The sequence below is a fragment of the Heterodontus francisci genome, chromosome 10 (assembly GCF_036365525.1).
Source record: "Heterodontus francisci isolate sHetFra1 chromosome 10, sHetFra1.hap1, whole genome shotgun sequence".
NCBI lineage: Eukaryota > Metazoa > Chordata > Chondrichthyes > Heterodontiformes > Heterodontidae > Heterodontus > Heterodontus francisci.
In genome coordinates, this window is record NC_090380.1 from 104,785,971 (window position 1) to 104,806,198 (window position 20,228).

General features: G+C 45.1%; 2 protein-coding genes across 14 annotated transcripts in view; both read right to left on the minus strand.

Moving 5' to 3' along the window:
• LOC137374702 (histone H4 transcription factor-like) overlaps positions 1 to 13,191 on the minus strand; it is a 40,013-nt gene extending 26,822 nt beyond the window's left edge. For all 8 annotated transcript variants that reach the window (XR_010975887.1, XM_068041233.1, XM_068041236.1 and 5 more), the window contains exons 1-4: positions 13,013 to 13,191; positions 7,603 to 7,818; positions 5,386 to 5,612; positions 701 to 812 (exon numbers count right to left, since the gene is read on the minus strand). Coding sequence is in view for 7 of the 8 variants with exons in the window: in XM_068041233.1 (XP_067897334.1) it covers positions 701 to 812; positions 5,386 to 5,612; positions 7,603 to 7,786 (523 nt within the window). In the remaining variant the exon portion in view is untranslated. The remainder of the gene's footprint in view (positions 1 to 700; positions 813 to 5,385; positions 5,613 to 7,602; positions 7,819 to 13,012) is intronic.
• Positions 13,192 to 18,209: 5,018 nt separating this feature from the next.
• The window catches only part of prdm15 (PR domain containing 15), an 82,416-nt gene continuing 80,397 nt past the window's right edge, over positions 18,210 to 20,228 (minus strand). For 4 of the 6 annotated variants that reach the window (XM_068041228.1, XM_068041227.1, XM_068041226.1 and 1 more), the window contains one exon: positions 18,211 to 19,118. In XM_068041228.1, the coding sequence (XP_067897329.1) occupies positions 18,594 to 19,118 (525 nt within the window). In that variant the 3' untranslated portion in view covers positions 18,211 to 18,593. Of the gene's footprint in view, positions 19,119 to 20,228 lie in introns of all 6 variants that reach the window. The other 2 variants (XM_068041223.1, XM_068041225.1) reach the window with 1 other exon arrangement.

The window sequence follows — 20,228 nt, forward strand, 5'->3', positions numbered from 1 at the left end:
GAATTCTCATGCTGTTTTGCGAAACTCTCATGGGACCTTTTGCTACTTAAATAAGTGATTTAAAACTCAAAGACAAAGGTAATCCTTTAATCTCAAATGCTACAATGGCCACAAACAAGGCCATGGCAAATGGAAGCATAGGGAGGAGATTATGGTGGATTTGATTTGCATACCACTATACTATGGGAATATACTCAGTGAGGGTCAGAGGCCTCCCACAGTGGACAAGGCCATCATTCCACAATTGCTGTAGTACATACTTCCTTCGCCCTGGATAAGAGGTACACTGGTACAGAACTGGGAAGAAGGTCAGCTGTGCTTGGCTGCAGGAAAGTTGCAGTCCAGGAAGATTAAAAATAAAAGCAAAGTACTGTGGATATTAGAAATCTGAAATAAAACCAGAAAATGCCAGAAATACTCAGCAGGACTGGCAGCATCTGCGGAGAGCGGATTAACTGTTTTTCTCTCTCCACAAATGTTGCCAGGCCTGCTGAGCATTTCCAGCAAGTTCTGTTTTCAGTAAAAATAAAAGCTATAGGTTTCAGATTGTTTAAGTTTAAAAAAAAGACTTCACATAAACAAGGCTGGAGACCGTAAACGGGCAAAAAATGAAGTTCAAGGACACTCAAGAGCCCAGAATTAAAATGTCAGCTTTGTTACTCGCTCTATACCTTTAAATCTATGTGCATCTCCAGGTTACCTTTCCAGCAGCATGAAATGGCTTCATTTTTATTAGGAAGAGTTTCTTTGTCCGTACACTGCCCATGCATGTCCACATGCCGGTAAAACCATTCTGGATTGTCAAATGTACTCTGGAAACAAAAAATAAAATCAACATACAAGTAAAAGATTTTAAATTTAAGATTTTAAGGATGTAAATGCATTGGAGGCAGTACAGAGAGTTTACTAGACTAATACCTGGAATGGGTGGGCTGTCTTATGAGGAAAGATTGGACAGGCTAGGCTTGTATCTGCTGGAATTTGGAAGTGTAAGAGGTGACTTGATTGAAACATAAGATCCTGAGAGGTCTTGACAGGGTGGATGTGGAAAGGATCTTTCCCCTTGTGGAAGAATCTAGAACTAGGAGTCACCATTTAAAAATAAGGGGTCACCCATTTAAGACAGAGATGAGGAGAAAGCTTTTTCTCTCAGAGGGTCGTGAGTCTTTGGAATTCTCTTCCTCAATAGGCAGTGGAAGCAAAGTCTTTGAATATTTTTAAGGCAGAGGTAGATAGATTCTTGATAAGCAAGGGGGCGGTAGGTTATCGGGAGTAGGTGGAAATGTGGAGTAATCAGTTCAGCCATAAACTTATTGAATGGCGGTGCAGGCTCGAAGGGCGGAGTGGCCTACTCCTGCTAATTCGTATGTAAATAGGGGCTTGGAAACAACGCTGTTACACAATCAGGTCTCGTCATTAAATCCGTCAAACATTGAAATCTCAGCTTCACAATCATTTCATATTGGAGATATTCCAAGCAGATTTAAGACAGTTAATATAGTAAATACTTCCACTTATCCAGTGCATTGTCACACTAAAACATCTCAAAACTCTTCATATAATGTTAGTGTTAGCCATGGTTCAGTGGGTAGCATTCTCTCCTCAGACTCAGAAAGTTACGAATTCAAGCTCCACTCCAGAGACTTCAGCACAAAATCTAGCTGACACTTCGGTGCATTACTGAGTGAGTGCTTCATTGCCTGAGGTACAGTACGGATGTAAAAGATTCCATGAAAGAAGAGCAGGGGAGTTGCCAATATTTATCCCTCAACCAACGTTGCTAAAACTAGTCATTATCACATTGCTGTGTGCAAATTATCTTCCGCAGTTCCTACAGTACAACAGTGATTACATGTGAAAAAGTACTTCACTGGCTGTAAAGCACACTGGGTGTCCCACAGTTATGAAATTGCAAGTTCTTCCTTTCTTTTACAATGAGTTACTTCTGAAGTGCTGTGACTGTTATGTAGGCAAACCTGACATCCAATGGTTGTATTTTCTTTAGCACCCTTCCTCCCAGAATTTTTTCCTCTCCTGAACTAAAGGCACTGACTTCTGCAGGGTAGTTTTATAGGTGCCAGCTGCCCTGGAGCTCCTCCCCTATATGGCTATTGCTCATATGTGGTCAACAGGGTATTGGACCACAGGCAGTTTTTCACAGCCAAGCTCATTTCTATCTCTACATGATGTCCATAATGAATCACTGGTTAAGTCAGGAACATAAGCTGATAGGTTTTTAATTCATTAATTCTCGAGCAAGGCTGGCATTTATTGCTCAGCCCTGGTTCTCCCAAGTCTGATACAACTATGTGGCTTGCTAGGACACTTCCAGCGGACAGCAAGACTCAACATGTTTGTGTGGGACTGGAATCACGAATTGCCAGACCAGATTCCAGATACTGACAACAGGTTTCCTTCCCCATAGGACATTAGTGAGCCAGTTGGGTTGTTACAGCAATCTGACAGCTACATGGTCACTTTTACTGGTAATCAAAGTTCCAGTCAGTTTTTGAAGCTCTGGGGGCTATTATATAAAAACCCAACACTCCCACCCATACTACAGTTTTTTTTAAATTTGATCGTGGGATGTGGGTATCGTTGGCTAGGCCAACATGTATTGCTCATCCCTAATTGCCCTGGAGAAGGTGGTGGTGAGCTGCCTTCCTGAACTGCTGCAGTCCTTGGGGTGTGGGTACACTAACAGTGCTGTTAAGAAGGGAGTTCCAGGATTTTGACCCAGTGACCATGTAGGAACGGCGATATAGTTCCAGGTTAGGATGGTGTGTGTATTGGAGGGAACGTACAGGTGGCGGTGTTTCCATGCATCTGCTCCCGTTGTCCTTCTAGGTTGAAGATGTTGCGGGTTTGGAAGGCGCTGTCGAAGGAGGCGTGGCAAGTTGCTGCAATGTATCTTGTAGATGGTACACACTGCTGCCACTGTGCCCAGTGGTGAACAGAGTGCCAATCAAGTGGGCTGCTTTGTCCTGGATGGTGTCGAGCTTCTTGAGAGCTGTATCCATCCAGGCAAGTGGAGAGTATTCCATCACACTCCTGACTTGTGCCTTGTAGATGGTGGACAGGTAAACAGGAGGTGAGTTACTCCCCACAGAATTCCCAGCCTCTGACCTGCTCTTGGAGGCATAGTATTTATGTGGCTGCTGTAGTTCAGTTTCTGGTCAATGGTAACCCCCAGGATGTTTCAGTGGGGGATTCTGCGATGGTGATACCATTGAAAGTCAAGGGGAAATGGTTAGCTTCTTTCTTGTTTGAGATGGTCATTGCCTGGCACTTGTGTGGTGCAAATGTTACTTGCCACTTATCAGCCTAAGCCTGGATGTTGTTCAGCAGTTTCTGTATCTGGATGCTTCAGTATCTGAGGAGTCACGAATGGTGCTGAACATTGTGCAATCATTAACAAACATCCCCACTTCTGACCTTATGATTAAAGGAAGGCCATTGATGAAGCAGCTGAAGATGGTTGGGCCTAGGACACTACCCTAAGGAACCCCTGCAGTGATGTCCTGGAGCTGAGATTGACCTCCAACAACCACAACCATCTTCCTTTGTGCTAGGTATGACTCAAAACAGCAGAGAACTTTCCCCGTGATTCCTATTGACTCCAGTTTTGCTAGGGCTCCTTGATGTCATACTCTGTCAAATGCGGCCTTGATGTCAAGGGCAGTCACTCTCACCTTTTCTCTGGAGTTCAGCTCTTTGCTCCATGTTTGGACCAAGGCTGTAATGAGGTCAGGAGCTGAGTGGCCCTGGCGGAACCCAAACTGAGCGTCAGTGAGCAGGTTATTGCTGAGCAAGTGCTGCTTGATAGCACTGCCGACGACCCCTTCCATCACCTTGCTGATGATTGAGAGTAGACTAATACGGTGGCAATTGGCCAGGTTGGATTTGTCCTGCTTTTTGTACACAGGGCATACCTGGGCAATTTTCCACATTGCCTGGTAGATGCCAGTGTTGTAGCTCTACTGGAACAGCTTGGCTGGGGGCACAGCTAGTTCTGGAGCACAAATCTTCAGTACTCTAGCCGGAACGTTGTCAGGCCCCAAAGCCTTTGCAGTATCTAATGCCTTTGGCCATTTCTTGATATCATGTGGAGCAAATTGGATTGGCTGAAGTTTGGCATCTGTGATGCTGGGGACTTCAGGAGGAGGCTGAGATGTCTCATCCACTCGGCACTTCTGGCTGAAGATGGATGCAAATGTTTCAGCCTTGTCTTTTGCACTGATGTGCTGGGCTTCCCCATCATTGAGGGTATTTGCAGAGCCTCCTCCTCCTGTTAGTTGTTTAATTGTCCACCACCATTCACGACTGGCTGTGGTAGGACTGCAGAGCTTAGATCTGATCCATTGGCCGTGGCAATAAGGGTGTCACAACTAACCTCCACTGGGCTTTGGAGGGGAGGAAATATAAATGCCAGTCAGAGATGCTGTCTACGTTACTCAACAATCCCCGCTGGAAAGTAGGATAGTGTGAATTGTCAAGAAGTGACATGATCAGGTCCGCCTATGGTGCTCTACTCAGTTGAACAGCCCACCAGCATTGTCTCACTTGGGAAAGAGTCAACTACTACAGATGAGGGGAGAAAATGAAAGGAACAAGGAATATTTCCCAGAGTAGTGTCCCAGAATTTGCTGCAGCAGGGCATCACGTGGTGTGCCCCATAAGTTGGGATTTACTTCCCTCACTCTTTAGCTCAAAAAATGTTTGCATTGCAAATTGTTGTAAGTGCGAGTTGATAAAGACATGGCAAGGTCAATGGGGTTTCTGGGACCTTGGTAAATGACGGGACTAAACGTCTATCCCCTTAATTAATGAGATTTAAGGATTGAGGAAGAACCAGAGGGATGTTGGAGAAGGAAATTAGGCTGAATTGGAGTCAAATCAGGTATAGAAAGAGATATATCGGAGAAAAATATTGGATTAAGAGAGAAAAAAGGCAAAAGGAATGAGACTACACAGTTTCAAATGTATTCCTTTGGGCCTCAGATTGCAGGAACATTAAATCTCATCATTAAAAGGATCCTTACGTTTTTATATGCCAGCCCTAACTCTCTGCGGTGAGATAAATTTGTTTTAATAGCACAAATGCAGCAATTTCATGAAACTCACAGGGAGGTGCGGACGAGCTGCCATCTTTGCAAGGCTAAAAGCAGAGTAACGCAACTCTTCCAGCAACTTGTGGAGCTTCAGAACTCCTGGGGTATCTCTTACTTGCCATAAATTGCTGTTAATTTATCTCAAACATCCTAATTAGAGCATGCACATTTAACTTAACGTTAATTTTCCAGAGAACTTCTGGACCACTACTTTACTTTTCAACAACAACAAAAACAGAGAGGTAGGGTGTCAAAAGTCTAAACCAATACTCACATCGCAATGTTCCCACTGGCAGGTGAATGTCTCTGCAATCTCCGGAATCAGGTTTTGGTTCTGGCTGTCCAGGGAACACACAGGCAAATCGGGACGCAGACGCTGCAGCTCCGAACCAAAATATTTCAGCTTGGCGTGATAGCTGTGGAAGTTCACATGTACCACCAGCTCATTGGGGCCTTCCACAGCCAGGAAGCCACAACCCCGCCACAGGCACTGGTACTCATCTGAAAGGAGAATTTGAGAACAAAGGAACTCATTATGTAATGTAATGTCATCTTTTAGCAATTAATGAGTGTGGGAATCATGGTTTGTTTCTGGTGTGCTCCTCCCTGGTGCTGTCCTGACCCCAGGAGAAGGCACTAGCAGTTGGGGATACTGCATACTTTGCTGCTAAAATGTTTTCCAGGAGAAGAATAAAGAGCAATGTACCATGTTGAAGTCTCTCAAAGCGCTTCAGACAATGAATTCCTCTATGAAGTTGTCATGCAGACCCCCCTACCTGCCAAGAATGAGGCAAGTTAATTTTGTGATATGAACATTGATTTTAAACTGTTACTGGAGTGAAGAAAAGACTTGTTAAAAACAATCACCAGACACTTGGCTGGAAAAACATTTTTGCATACTAACAGACAGTGCTTGGAAGGACAAAGGGGCTATTCCCTGCTCCAATTTAACCCATGATGGACTTTGAGCACCAGGTAATGTGTGTAAGAAGAGACATTCCAGAGTCGGCTAAGACAAGAGAATCCACAAACAGACATGGTCAGACCAGATAGTCACATGATTAACCTGCTCGGCAACCTGAATTGTTCAAAGAGTTTGAACTGAAAAAAAGACTCTTTGCTCCTGGAGTGAGAAGACCTCTCCTGTCTGCTCCCATCTCTTTCTCTCAAGCCTCTGGACCGACTGAAGACACATGAACTTCAAGAGAGAAAAGTCTCTTACATCGAATGGGGTTTAACAAGAATACTGGGCCCCAACGAAAAGTAAGACCTATCTACAATCAAGGACTTTACAGCGAGCCTGAAGAACAGTAACTAAAACCAACTTCAGATGTTGCCTCAAACTTTTCCACTTTATTTCTTCAGCTCTTTTCTGTCTCTATCTGCATGTGTGTATAGCATATGCATGCTACCATGGCACATAGCGTATCTGTAGGCGTTAACCTAATTGGAGTTTAAGTTTAATAAAGTTCAATCTTTTTTCTTTAAACCTAAGAAAACCTGTTTGGCTAGCTTCTTTGCATTATAATTGGAAGTTAGTGAACACGGATTCACTAAAGGGGAGCTAAAAACAGTGTGTTTAAAATTAAACCCTGTTAGGGTAAAACCAGGTGAAGGAGGGAATCCTAAACCCTTTTCTCACCTGGTCGTAACAAAGTGCAATGGCTTGTTTTTTGTAAAAATCGTCAGGTTGGATATTTAAGGCCTTCCCAACTCACTCCTCTACAGATCTCCACTTGTGTCAGATACCGTTTTGTCAAAATAAAAGGGAGGGGGGAGGGGGCAGCTGAACTCCAGTGATGGGAACAGGTCAAAGAACTCCCTCTGATTTTCCTCTCCTAATTCCTTCAGGGAAATAACTTGCTCCATGCATCTTTCTAGCACTGCATTTTGTCAAATATCCAAATATGTGCCCATTCATGTCCCCGCTTCAACAACGTCCTAGAGCTACAGGGCTGTGCCTGGGAGGCCTAAAGTACAAATGGAGCAGAAGGCTTGCTAAAGGAAGATCTCGATGCAAGTGGCGTCCTAACAGCTTGGTGAGATTTGAAACTCGCTGCATGGGGAAACAGAGGGAGAAACATTCTTGTCACACTCGGGCAATAAATTAAAAGTAAATTGTGAGAACCATTCCATGGGATTAGAGTATTAAATGAAGTCTGCATTCTTCAATGGGGGAAAATGGAAAATATTTTATTCCATGGAGAATCTGAATTTGGAATGCATTGCCTGATAGAGTGGTGGATACAGATTCGATAGTAGTAGCTTTCAAAAGAGAATTGGATAAATACTTAAAAGGAGAAAAAATTGTAGTGTTATAGGGAAAAGCACAGGACGAACTGGATTAATCTTCAGAAGAGCTGGCACAAATTGAAGAACTGAAAGGCTTTCTTCTGTGCTGTATACTACTCTTAACATTTTTAAAAACAAGAGAGAGCATTGGGAGAGAAAAGGGAATAAAAGTTAAAGGGTGACTTCAAAGGATTTTTACCTAATTCTCCAAAGCTGTCATACTCATTGAGGTGCTCTTTCAAGTGCGCAGCTATGTGGTCGCAGAATTCCTCCATTGTCTTTCCCACAAAGACACAACCTTCCCACTCGCAAGGCAGCACCAGCTCCAAGTACTTGATGCTCTTTCCAGGGGCCATCTTCCAACCGGAGCCCACTGTGATCATACCACCAATTAAGATGTTCTTATCACCATATGCTGTAGAAGATGGAAAAATGAATAAGATTTTCCCAAATCAATATTTAAAAAAAAAATGTCAAATAAAAAACACAGAAGTTCAAAAGTCGCCCTCATTGTCGCGATACAAAAGTGTATTTGGGCTTGTTGTGGAATATTTTCCTACAGTGGTAGCATGAATCAAAGAGTAAAACCAGATCGTTTAAGAACACCGGATAATTAGGGAATATGGGTGCGTGTTTCTCAGAAATCAGGAAGAGCCTTCTCATAACATGAGGAGAGAGTCAGCACAGGCCGATTCAGCTTCAAACATAGAAACATAGAAAATAGGAGCAGGAGTAGGCCATTCGGCCCTATGAGCCTACACCGCCATTCAATACAATCATGGCTGATCATCCAAACTCAGTACCCTGTTCCCGCTTTCTCCCCGTATCCCTTGATCCCATTAGCCCTAAGAACTATATCTAACTCTTTCTTGAATATACTTAATGATTTGGCCTCAACTGCTTTCTGTGGTAGAGAATTCCACAGGTTCACCACTCTCTGGGTGAAGAAATCCCACCTCATCTCAGTCCTAAATGGCTTACCCCTTATCCTTAGACTGTGACCCTTGGTCCTGGACTCTCCGCCATCGGGAACATCCTTCCTGCACCTAGTCTGTCCAGTTCTGTTTGAAATTTGTAGGCTTCTATGAGATCCCCTCTCATTCTTCTAAACTCTAGCGAATACAAGCCTAATCGACCCAATCTCTCTTCATATGTCAGTCCTGCCATCCCAGGAATCGGTTGCAATAAGAGACTCTGACAGGGTTTGCTGCATTAAAGGTATTACATTGCTGGGAATGAAAGGAAGCTACTTTTCGGACTAAATTAAATTCCAGAAAGGGTCACTTCAACTATAAATGTAAGCATTTATCATTTTGACACAATGCCTCAAAGTGTTTCATACAATAAATTACATTTCTTTAAATATAAAATGGGCAAGCACAGCAACATCAACAATGTCTCACAAACCACCATGAGATGAAGAACCAGTCAATCTACTTTGTTTTGGTATAGTTGGTTGAGGAAGGAATGTTATCCGGGGCACTGAAGAGGAGCAGGGAGTTCTCCAGAACAGTGCCATGGGATCCAATCCATCAACATCAACTAATGATTCCGTTGGGTCCTCAGCTTAATATCTCATCTAAAGGAAAGCACCTCAGATTTAGCATTGAATGAGTTCTGCTCAGATAAGAAAAGGGTTGGAAGCAGAAGACTAAGGGGTGGGATCTGAGCCAGCCTTTGCTCTCAGTATGTGCAAATTGGATTTCAGCAGAAGCAGCCCAACATTGCAATTTGACATGAACGTAAAAATAGGGGTCATTGGCACATTGTCCTGCTTTGGAAACTACAGTTATGAAATAAAAAAAGAAAATGTGGCAAATATTCAGCATGTCGGGCAGCATCTATGGCAGGAGAGAAACAAAACAAACGTTTCAGGTCAGTGACTTTTCATCAGAACATCGTCGGCCTGAAACGTTAACTCTGTTTCTACTTCCATAGATGCTGCCTGACCTGCTGAGTATTTGCAGCATTTTCTGTCTTTATTTCAGATTTCTAACAACTGCAATATATGCTTTGGTACTTCTCGTGTAACATAGAGGCCTACGAGGAGATACAATTGTCTTTTTTTAAAGTTATGATGGGTTTTCCCACTGAATTGTAACCTGTAACATCTTCGAGTTCTGACCTGAAACATTAAGCCCAATCTTTCTCTCCCCACAAGACTGCCTGACTTGTTGAATGTTTCCAGCATTTTATCAAGATCCTAATCCAATCATGGCTCCTGACCATGAACCCAATCCATCATGACCCCTGATCCTGAACCCAATCCATCATGATCCCGATCCTGAACCCAAACCATCCTGACCCCCAATCCTGAACCCAATCCATCATGATCCCGATCCTGAACCCAATCCATCATGATCCCGATCCTGAACCCAAAACATCATGACCCCCGATCCTGAACCCAAAACATCATGACCCCTGATCCTGAACCCAATCCATCATGATCCCGATCCTGAACGCTATCCATCATGACCCCTGATCCTGAACCCAATCCATCATGATCCCGATCCTGAACCCAAACCATCCTGACCCCCGAACCTGAACCCAATCCATCATGATCCCGATCCTGAACCCAATCCATCATGATCCCGATGCTGAACCCAAAACATCATGACCCCCGATCCTGAACCCAAAACATCATGACCCCCGATCCTGAACCCAAAACATCATGACCCCTGATCCTGAACCCAATCCATCATGATCCCGATCCTGAACCCAAAACATCATGACCCCCGATCCTGAACCCAAAACATCCTGACCCCCGATACTGAACCCAAACCATCCTGACCCCCGATCCTGAACCCAATCCATCATGATCCCGATCCTGAACCCAATCCATCATGATCCCGATGCTGAACCCAAAACATCATGACCCCCGATCCTGAACCCAAAACATCATGACCCCCGATCCTGAACCCAAAACATCATGACCCCTGATCCTGAACCCAATCCATCATGATCCCGATCCTGAACCCAAAACATCATGACCCCCGATCCTGAACCCAAAACATCATGACCCCCAATCCTGAACCCAAAACATCATGACCCCTGATCCTGAACACAATCCATCCTGACCCCCGATTCTGAATCCAATCCATCATGATCCTCGATAATGAACCCAATCCATCATGACCTAAGATAATGAACCCAATCCATCATGACCCCCGATAATGAACCCAACCCATCCTGACCCCCGATAATGAACCCAATCCATCATGACCCCCGATAATGAACCCAACCCATCATGACCCCCGATAATGAACCCAATCCATCATGACCCCCAATAATGAACCCAACCCATCATGACCCCCGATAATGAACCCAACCCATCATGACCCCCGATAATGAACCCAACCCATCATGACCCCCGATAATGAACCCAATCCATCATGACCCCCGATAATGAACCCAATCCATCATGACCCCCGATAATGAACCCAATCCATCATGACCCCCGATAATGAACCCAATCCATCATGACCCTCGATAATGAACCCAATCCATCATGACCCCCGATAATGAACTAAATGCATCATGACCCCCGATAATGAACCCAATCCATCATGATCCTCGATAATGAACCCAATCCATCATGACCCTGGATAATGAACCCAATCCATCATGACCCCCGATAATGAACTAAATGCATCATGACCCCCGATAATGAACCCAATCCATCATGACCCCCGATAATGAACCAAATGCATCATGACCCCCGATAATGAACCCAATCCATCATGACCCCCGATAATGAACTAAATGCATCATGACCCCCGATAATGAACCCAATCCATCATGACCCCCGATAATGAACTAAATGCATCATGACCCCCGATAATGAACCCAATCCATCATGACCCCCGATAATGAACCAAATGCATCATGACCCCCGATAATGAACCCAATCCATCATGACCCCCGATAATGAACCCAATCCATCATGATCCTCGATAATGAACCCAATCCATCATGACCCCCGATAATGAACCAAATGCATCATGACCCCCGATAATGAACCCAATCCATCATGATCCTCGATAATGAACCCAATCCATCATGACCCCCGATAATGAACCCAATCCATCATGACCCCCGATAATGAACCAAATGCATCATGACCCCCGATAATGAACCCAATCCATCATGACCCCCGATAATGAACCCAATCCATCATGATCCTCGATAATGAACCCAATCCATCATGACCCCCGATAATGAACCCAATCCATCATGATCCTCGATAATGAACCCAATCCATCATGACTCCCGATAATGAACCCAATCCATCATGACTCCCGATAATGAACCCAATCCATCATGACCCCCGATAATGAACCCAATCCATCATGACCCCCGATAATGAACCCAATCCATCATGACCCCCGATAATGAACCCAATCCATCATGACCCCCGATAATGAACCCAATCCATCATGACTCCCGATAATGAACCCAATCCATCATGACCCCCGATAATGAACCCAATCCATCATGACCCCCGATAATGAACCCAATCCATCATGACCCCCGATAATGAACCCAATCCATCATGACCCCCGAATATGAACCCAATCCATCATGACTCCCGATAATGAACCCAATCCATCATGACCCCCGATAATGAACCCAATCCATCATGACCCCCGATCCTGAACCCAATCCATCATGATCCTCGATAATGAACCCAATCCATCATGATCCTCGATAATGAACCCAATCCATCATGACCCCCGAATATGAACCCAATCCATCATGACTCCCGATAATGAACCCAATCCATCATGACCCCCGATAATGAACCCAATCCATCATGACCCCCGATCCTGAACCCAATCCATCATGATCCTCGATAATGAACCCAATCCATCATGATCCTCGATAATGAACCCAATCCATCATGACCCCCGATCCTGAACCCAATCCATCATGATCCTCGATAATGAACCCAATCCATCATGATCCTCGATAATGAACCCAATCCATCATGATCCTCGATAATGAACCCAATCCATCATGACCCCCGATAATGAACCCAATCCATCATGACCCCCGATAATGAACCCAATCCATCATGATCCTCGATAATGAACCCAATCCATCATGACCCCCGATAATGAACCCAATCCATCATGATCCTCGATAATGAACCCAATCCATCATGACCCCCGATAATAAACCCAATCCATCATGACCCCCGATAATGAACCCAATCCATCATGACCCCCGATAATGAACCCAATCCATCATGATCCTCGATAATGAACCCAATCCATCATGACCCCCGATAATGAACCCAATCCATCATGACTCCCGATAATGAACCCAATCCATCATGATCCTCGATAATGAACCCAATCCATCATGACCCCCGATAATGAACCCAATCCATCATGACCCCCGATCCTGAACCCAATCCATCATGACCCTGAATCCAATTGATGACCCTTGATCCTAAAATCAATCCATGGTTCCAAATCTTCAGCCCTAAAGCTAACCCCAAACCTCATCCCAGTTAATCACCGTAAACTGTGGGCTGAAACGTAAATCCGAACCAACCCCAAAACCTGATCTTTCCATTGCTGCTGTGCAGACACAGTGAGACTCACCAGGCCGGGAGACGCCGGGTCGGACCGGTCTGGGCCGCTCCGCGCTCTCACCTCACACTCCCGTTACTATGACAACTGGCGATCCGGGTGGGTGGGGGAGGCGGCGGCTTCCGGGTATCGGCACTCACAAGCCGGACCCCGCTCCACGCGCCCTCTCCTCTCCATCCCGCGCCACTCACCTCACATTTACCGCCTTAATGACGTCTAACAGCCCCTCCGCGCCCATTGGTCCGCTGCGCCCGACCCTTCCACGCATGCGTAGATGTCGCAAGTGCGCTTCTTTAACACGAGCATTTCATCCAATGGGAAAGGGAGGCAGCGGCAAGTAGACAGCCAATGGCCGCGCTAGACATTGACACGCACGACTGTAAGGCCGCCATGTTTGTTAGGGGCAAAATAAGTTACAGCAAGTACAGGATATGTTTCCGCGCAAGAACTGCCTAAATGGGTTAAAAAGTATTTTTTTAGGCATTCAAATATACCACTACCAAAACAAACTACTTGAACATTCACAAAATGCTGGAAATACTCAGCAGGTCCAACAGCTGATGTGGAGAGAGAAACAGACCTTTCAACAGAACTAGGAAAAGTTAGAAATGTCATAGGTTTTAAAGAAGTAAAAGCGGGGAGGGTGGAAAAAGAACAAAAGACAAGGTCTGGGACAGGGTGGAAGTTAGGAGAGATTAAATGACAAGAGGAGTGGTAATCAGACAAGTGAAGAAACAAAAGATGTGGCTAGAGGAGATGTAAATAGCAGAATAATGAAAAGCTGCTGCCCAAAAGCAAAAAAAAAAAAGGAAAATGAGAGTAAAATCAAAACCTGCCAAGCAAAAGGAAAAATGGGGCCAGAAGTTATGGTCTGAAATTGTTGAGCTCAATGTTGAGTCCAGAATGCTGTGAAGTACCTAATTAAAAATGAGGTGCTGTTGCTCGAGCTTACATCAAGCTTCATTGGAACACTGCAGGAGGCCAAGGACAGAGAAGTCAACGTGGGAGCAAGGTGGAGAGTTAAAATGACAGGCAGCCGAAAGCTCAAGGTCTTGCTTGCAAACCGAATCACTATTTCACCTGGAAGGAGTATTTGGGACCTTGGACGGTGAGGAGAGAGGAGCTAAACGGGCAGGTGTGGAGTCTCCTGCGCTTGCATGGAAAAGTGCCGTGGGAAGGGGGAGGCAGTGTTGGGGGGTGATTGAGGAGTGGACCAGACAGAGGGAATTGTCCCTTCAGAATGCAGGAAGGGGAGGAGAGGGGAAGATGTGTTTTGTGGTGGCATCACGCTGGATGGGGTGGAAATGGCAGAGGGTGATACGTTAAATATCGAGGCTGGTGGAATGAAAGGTGAAAACAAAGGGAACGCTATCCTGGCAATACAACAGATGTGACAGACAGAGAAACAGGGAGAATGGAATAGAGCCCATAGGAAGCAGGGTGTGAGCTAGCTGTGAGCTTATAGTGAATATTTGTTGATAGCCTATCCCCAGAAATGGAGACAGTGAAGTTAAGGAAAAGTCAGAGATAGACCATGTGAAGATGAGAGAAGGGTGGAAATTATAAGCAAAGTTGGTAAACTTTTCCAGTGCAGGATGAGAGCAGGAAACAGTACTGATAGTCATCAATGAACTAGAAAAAGAGGTGAGGGTGGAGGCATGAGTAGGACTGGAACAAGGAATAGGTCCATCTCCAACTCTTCCCTTCTCTTCCTTGACTTCTCTGTCTCTATTTCTGCAGATAGCCTATCAGCCATTGTTCATTATAAGCCTATAGATATGAACATATGTTCTGATGAAAGGTCACAAACCTGAAACGTTAACTCTGCTTCTCCCTCCACAGATGCGGCCTGATGCGCTGTGTATTTCCAGCACTTTTTGTTTTCATTATAAGCCCACAGCTACGTCACACACTGCTTCCTGTAAGGACTCCATTCCATTCTCAGTTTCTCTGTCTCTGTCCCATCTGTTCTGATGGTGTGACCTTCCATACTAGGGCTTCTGATATGTTTTCCTTTTTCCTCAACTGAGTATTCCCCGCCGACTGTAATTGAAAGGGCCCTTGGTCATGTCCGTTCCCTTTCCTGCACTTCTCCCTCAGCTTCCTTCCCTCCCAGAACCATGATAGGATTCCCCTCATCCTCACCTTCTACCCGACCAGCCTCCCTATTTAACAGATCAGCCTCTGCCATTTCCAATGTGACACCATTACCAAACATGTTCCCCTTGGCTTTCAGCATTCCAAAACAACTATTCCCTCCACGACACCCTGGTCCACTCCTTAATTACCCCTCCCCTTCCCACCTCACCTTTCCATGTAAGCACAGGAGATGCAACAGCTACCCTTTTGTTCCCTCCTCACTGTCCAACGCCCCAAACACCTTCCAGGCAAAATAGCGATTTTACATGTACTTCTTTCAATTTGGTGTACTGCATTCGCTGCTTATAATGCGGTCTGCTCTATGTTGGCAAGACAAAATGCAGATTGGGTGACCACTTTGTGGGACATCTCTGTACAGTCTGCAAGCATGACCCTGAGCTTTGTCACGTCATTTTAATTTTCCACCTTAATCCCACTCTGACCTCTCTGTCCTTAGCTTCCTGCAGTTTCCAATGAAGCTCAACACAAGCTTGAGGAACAGCACCTCATCTTTTAATTAGGCACTTTTCAGCCTTCCAGACACAACACGAGTTCAACCATTTCAGGCCATAATCTCTGCATTCATTTTGTTTCCTTTTTCTTTGCTGATTTTGGTTTTACTCTCTCGTTATTCTCTTTTTGCTTTTGGGCAGCAGCTATTCATGATCCTGCCATTCACACCTCCTCTGGACACATCTTTTGTTTCTTTACTTGTCCCATTACCACTCCCTTTGGCCCTGCACCATCAACTCTTTTGTCATTTAGTCTCTCCTGCCTTCCACCCCTATTACAAACCTTCCCGTTTGTTTTTCTCCCCCCTACACTCCACCCTTTTAGGTCTGTGACCCTTCAACAGAACTTAACAGGAGGAGCAGACTGCCTTAACCTATTTCACTTTGGAGCCACTGATGAAGGGTCACTGACCTGAAACGTTAACTGTTTCTCTTTCCACAGATGCTGCCAGACCTACTGAGTATTTCCGGCACTTTCTGTTCTCATACTGGGATCACTCCCCTGCTCTACTTCAAAATAGCGCCATGGGATCTTTGACAACCACCTAGGAGAGCACACAGGGTCTTATTTTAAAACGTCTCATCCTACACAATTTGACACTGGGGAATCTGTAAAGAGCAACATGATACGAATTTAAGGGAAGAGTGGATATGTTGTGAGGAACAGTTAATGCCCATAGCCTGGAGTAAAGATGGTTGTGAAAGGGGGTCTCATTGAAGTAAACAACCTATTACATGGCTTAATAAGGTTAATCTTACTTTAAAATAATAAATATAATCTAGTTTTAGATCAGATAGCAGGAAAAACTACTTCAAAAAAAGCCAATAAATGCTTGAAATCCAAAAAAAGGACAATAAATCTTTGAAATCAAAAAAAGGACAATAAATGTTTGAAATTAGCTGTTATTGTGGGTAAAGTTACAGACTTTAGGGACATTCAAGCATTATGAGGAGCTAGAGGGGATCAGCTTTCATGGGCCAAACAGTCCACCCTCCTTAATGTTTCTTCTGTATATGCAACACTTTCAAAGTAAACAAAATGTACAAAAAAAAACCCGGTTGCCGGAAATCTGAAACAAAAACATAAAATGCCGGAAAGACTCAGCAGGTCAGTCAACATCTGTGAAGGGAACAAGTCAGTTCATGTTTCAGGTGTAGATCCAGTTCTGGTGAAGGATCCCTACCTGAAATGGGAACTTGTCTCTGCTCTGCACAGATGCTGACTGACCTGCAGCATATTTCCTGCATTTCCTGGTTTTTGCTTTCACACCTTCAGTGCTTGGCTGAATCTCCGACCTCAAGGTTTTCCTCAGGGTGGAAGGTGTGTACTGCCCACTGGGACATTTTTTCCTGTATGCATGGAAAGGAAACTGGGTTAAGGGTTGATTTACGTCCACTTGCTGAAAGGACCCAGCCAGTGTGAAGCTTTCAATAGTAAGGTTACTCCTGCTCCAGCTGATGGGATTCTATTTATAGCATTTGAAGGTTTACAAATAAAATTTTAAAAAATGAATTTTGACCAAGAAAAGTGGCTCAGGAATATCAGTCAAAACTTCATTACATATTCACAATGTAGAAATATACATTTTACACCCCTCACCAGGCATCGCTGGTGAGGCACTCTGCATCTCAGCTTATATGCAGAATAGCTGGTTCCTGGGTTCAATATACAGCCAGGGCTGAATTGAATGAGCTCACTCAGGGTAATACTTGGGATTATAACAATTGGCCTTTGTTGCCACGGGAAAATAGTCAGCCACTATTCCCAATTCCCGTGCAATGCTGGAAGATGCATGCGTTGGATAACGATTGGGTGGGGATTGGATCCGATAACTCTGTCAATGTTTACCGTATGGGCTAACACATGAAGGAATGTTCATTTGGATTAGATGCAACATGGCAACTGGCACCAATGGAACCAAACTCGAGCAGGGATCATTGTCTTCAACGAGGTGAAGATTGCCAAAAAACAAGCCTTTACTTCCATTGCCACTTTCTACACACTAACCCAGGAAATAGACCACCCTTATATACCAACCAATTGTCCTTTAGTCGATATACCTTATCGCTCAATGCCTTCCTTCAGTTGAATGACATGTTTTCCTCAATTTTATTAGTGTGCATTAGTTGCACTGAGTGATCCTTTTGTAACTAATACACCTTTCAGCTCACAGCTTCTGTGTGTTGGGAGTGAAAATAATTGAAGACAGAAAGTTTAATTCTGTGTGTGTGTGTGTGTGTGTGTATGGGGGGGGGGGGGGGGGGGGGCGGGATGGGAAACAGAGGTAGCATAAGAGCCACAGTCCTAGATTTGCAGATCAGTGTTATCTTAACACTTGCGTTAACACATTCATTTTAAATGGATGCGCGTCAGCTTTGAAATCATTCCTATTCAAAAAAAATCTAGGCTCCAGAATGAGAAAGAGACAGAGTGTAAATGGACAGAGAAAGTGAAACGTACACAGACTGAAGGAAGGACAAAGTCACAAAAATACAAAGGTGGATATTCAGCAGCTGTACTAACTGACACACGAATCCAACTTATTTTAAATCATGTTACGAAGTTGTCACAGAATCATAGGTACATTTTTTAAAATTATGGTTGCACTTCAAGTCTTTGCTTTTTTAGGATTTAATAAAAATAATTGTTCACTTTAAACCGCTAATATCACATTCAAGACATGGTTCTGCCGTGTTCACGTATACACCTGGCGCTGGGAAATCTGTGGGGTGGAGTGAAAGCGGAAGGGAATTTTGTGCTGCAGAGTCACAAAAGGCTGGAGTGGATCAAATCCAAGTCAGAGTGGACTGTTTCATCCCCCTGTGTAAAGCCACTGAATGTCAGTCACAGCTGATTTTGCGTTGAGTGTTTCCGATGTTGAGGGGGAGGGAACGTTCTTTATTTTTGTGTGGGATGGTGGGTGGGCGGCAGATGGGATTCTTTAATAGTTGTATATCTGTTGTTGGGCCTGTTGGGATTGCTGTGCCTGAATCTGAACTTGCTGCGGCTGCTGCTGTTGTTGCTGCGGAGCTGCTGGTGTCGGCTGAGGCTGGAGGATGTGGTGAGAACCATCTGCAGCTTGCGGCACAGCCCTCCAGGTCATGGCATGCTGCTGTTCGCCCAGCGAGCTCTCCACCGGGGCGATAGAGTTGACAAAGGTGGTTAAGTTCATAGACTGGGCGAGGGAGTGGGCCTGCGGCGTGGCAGTTGGCTGTGCCTCGATCTGGATCTCCATCGGCCGGCTGTGCACCACAGTGGAGCCGCTGATGGAGTCAAAGCTGACTGTCAGGATGGAGTCGAGCTGCATTTGGCGGTCCTGCAGCGTCAGGTTGGTCACCGTGATGGGCTGGAGGTTGGTGAAGTGGGTGCCAGCCACCGTGCTGATGTTGGGAGAGACCGCAATGTTTGTCAGCCCGGCAGAGCTAGTTGCCGTGGTACCATTTGAATCGCCGAGTGTCACGACCACCTAAGGCAAAACAAAACATTCTTTTTTATAGTGGTGAACACAAATTGTACAACAGAAAGAAAGAGCTTGCATTTATACAGAACGTTTCACAACTACATTAAGGACTTTAGATTGTAGTGGGTAGTGTTTGGAGTAGAACAAGGCCCCTAGCGTAATTAGAATTTTATAATTAAAGGGAATAACTAAGTAATCTAAAGGTAAGTCATGGCAGGAGAGCTCGCAACCGTGATATGCTCCTCCTGAGCTATGTGGGAAATCAAGAACGCTTGCAGTGTCCCTGACGACCATGTGTGCAGGAAGTGTATCCATCCGCAGCTGTTGGCTACCCATAGTACGGAGCTGGAGCTGCGGATGGATTCACTGTGGAGCATCCGCAATGCTGAGGACATCGTGGATAGCACGTTTAGCAAGGTGGTCACACCGCAGGTAATGGCTGCACAGGCAGAAAAGGGATGGGTGACCACCAGACGGAGTCGTAGGCGCAGGCAGGTAGTACAGGAGTTCCCTGTCGCCATCCCCCTCTCAAACAGATATATCACTTTGAATACTGTTGTGGGGGGATGGCCTCCCAGGGGAAAGCAGCAACAGCCAACTTTGTGGCACCACAGATGGCTCTGCTGCACAGCAGTGGAGGAAAAAGACTGGGAAACCATAGTGATAGGAGATTCAAATGTAAGGGGAACAGACATGCGTTTCTGTGGCTGCAAACCAGGATAGTATGTGCCTCCCTGGTGCTAGGGTCAAGGATGTCTCAGAGCGACCGCAGGACATTCTGAAGTGGTCGTGATACATGTTGGTACCAACGACATAGGTAGAAAAAGGGATGAGGTCCTGCAAGATGAATTTAAGGAGTTAGGAGCTAAATTAAAAAGCAGGACCTCATAGGTAGTAATCTCAGGATTACTTCCTGTGCCACGTGTTCGTGAGTATAGGAACAGGAGAATAGACCAGATGAATGCGTGGCTGGAGAAATGGTGCAGGAGGGAGGGATTTAGATTCCTGGGACATCGGGACCGGTTCTGGGGAAGGTGGGACCTGTACAAGCGGGAGAGGTTACACCCAGGCAGGACCAGAACCGATGTCCTCGCTGGGCCGTTTGCTAGTGCTGTT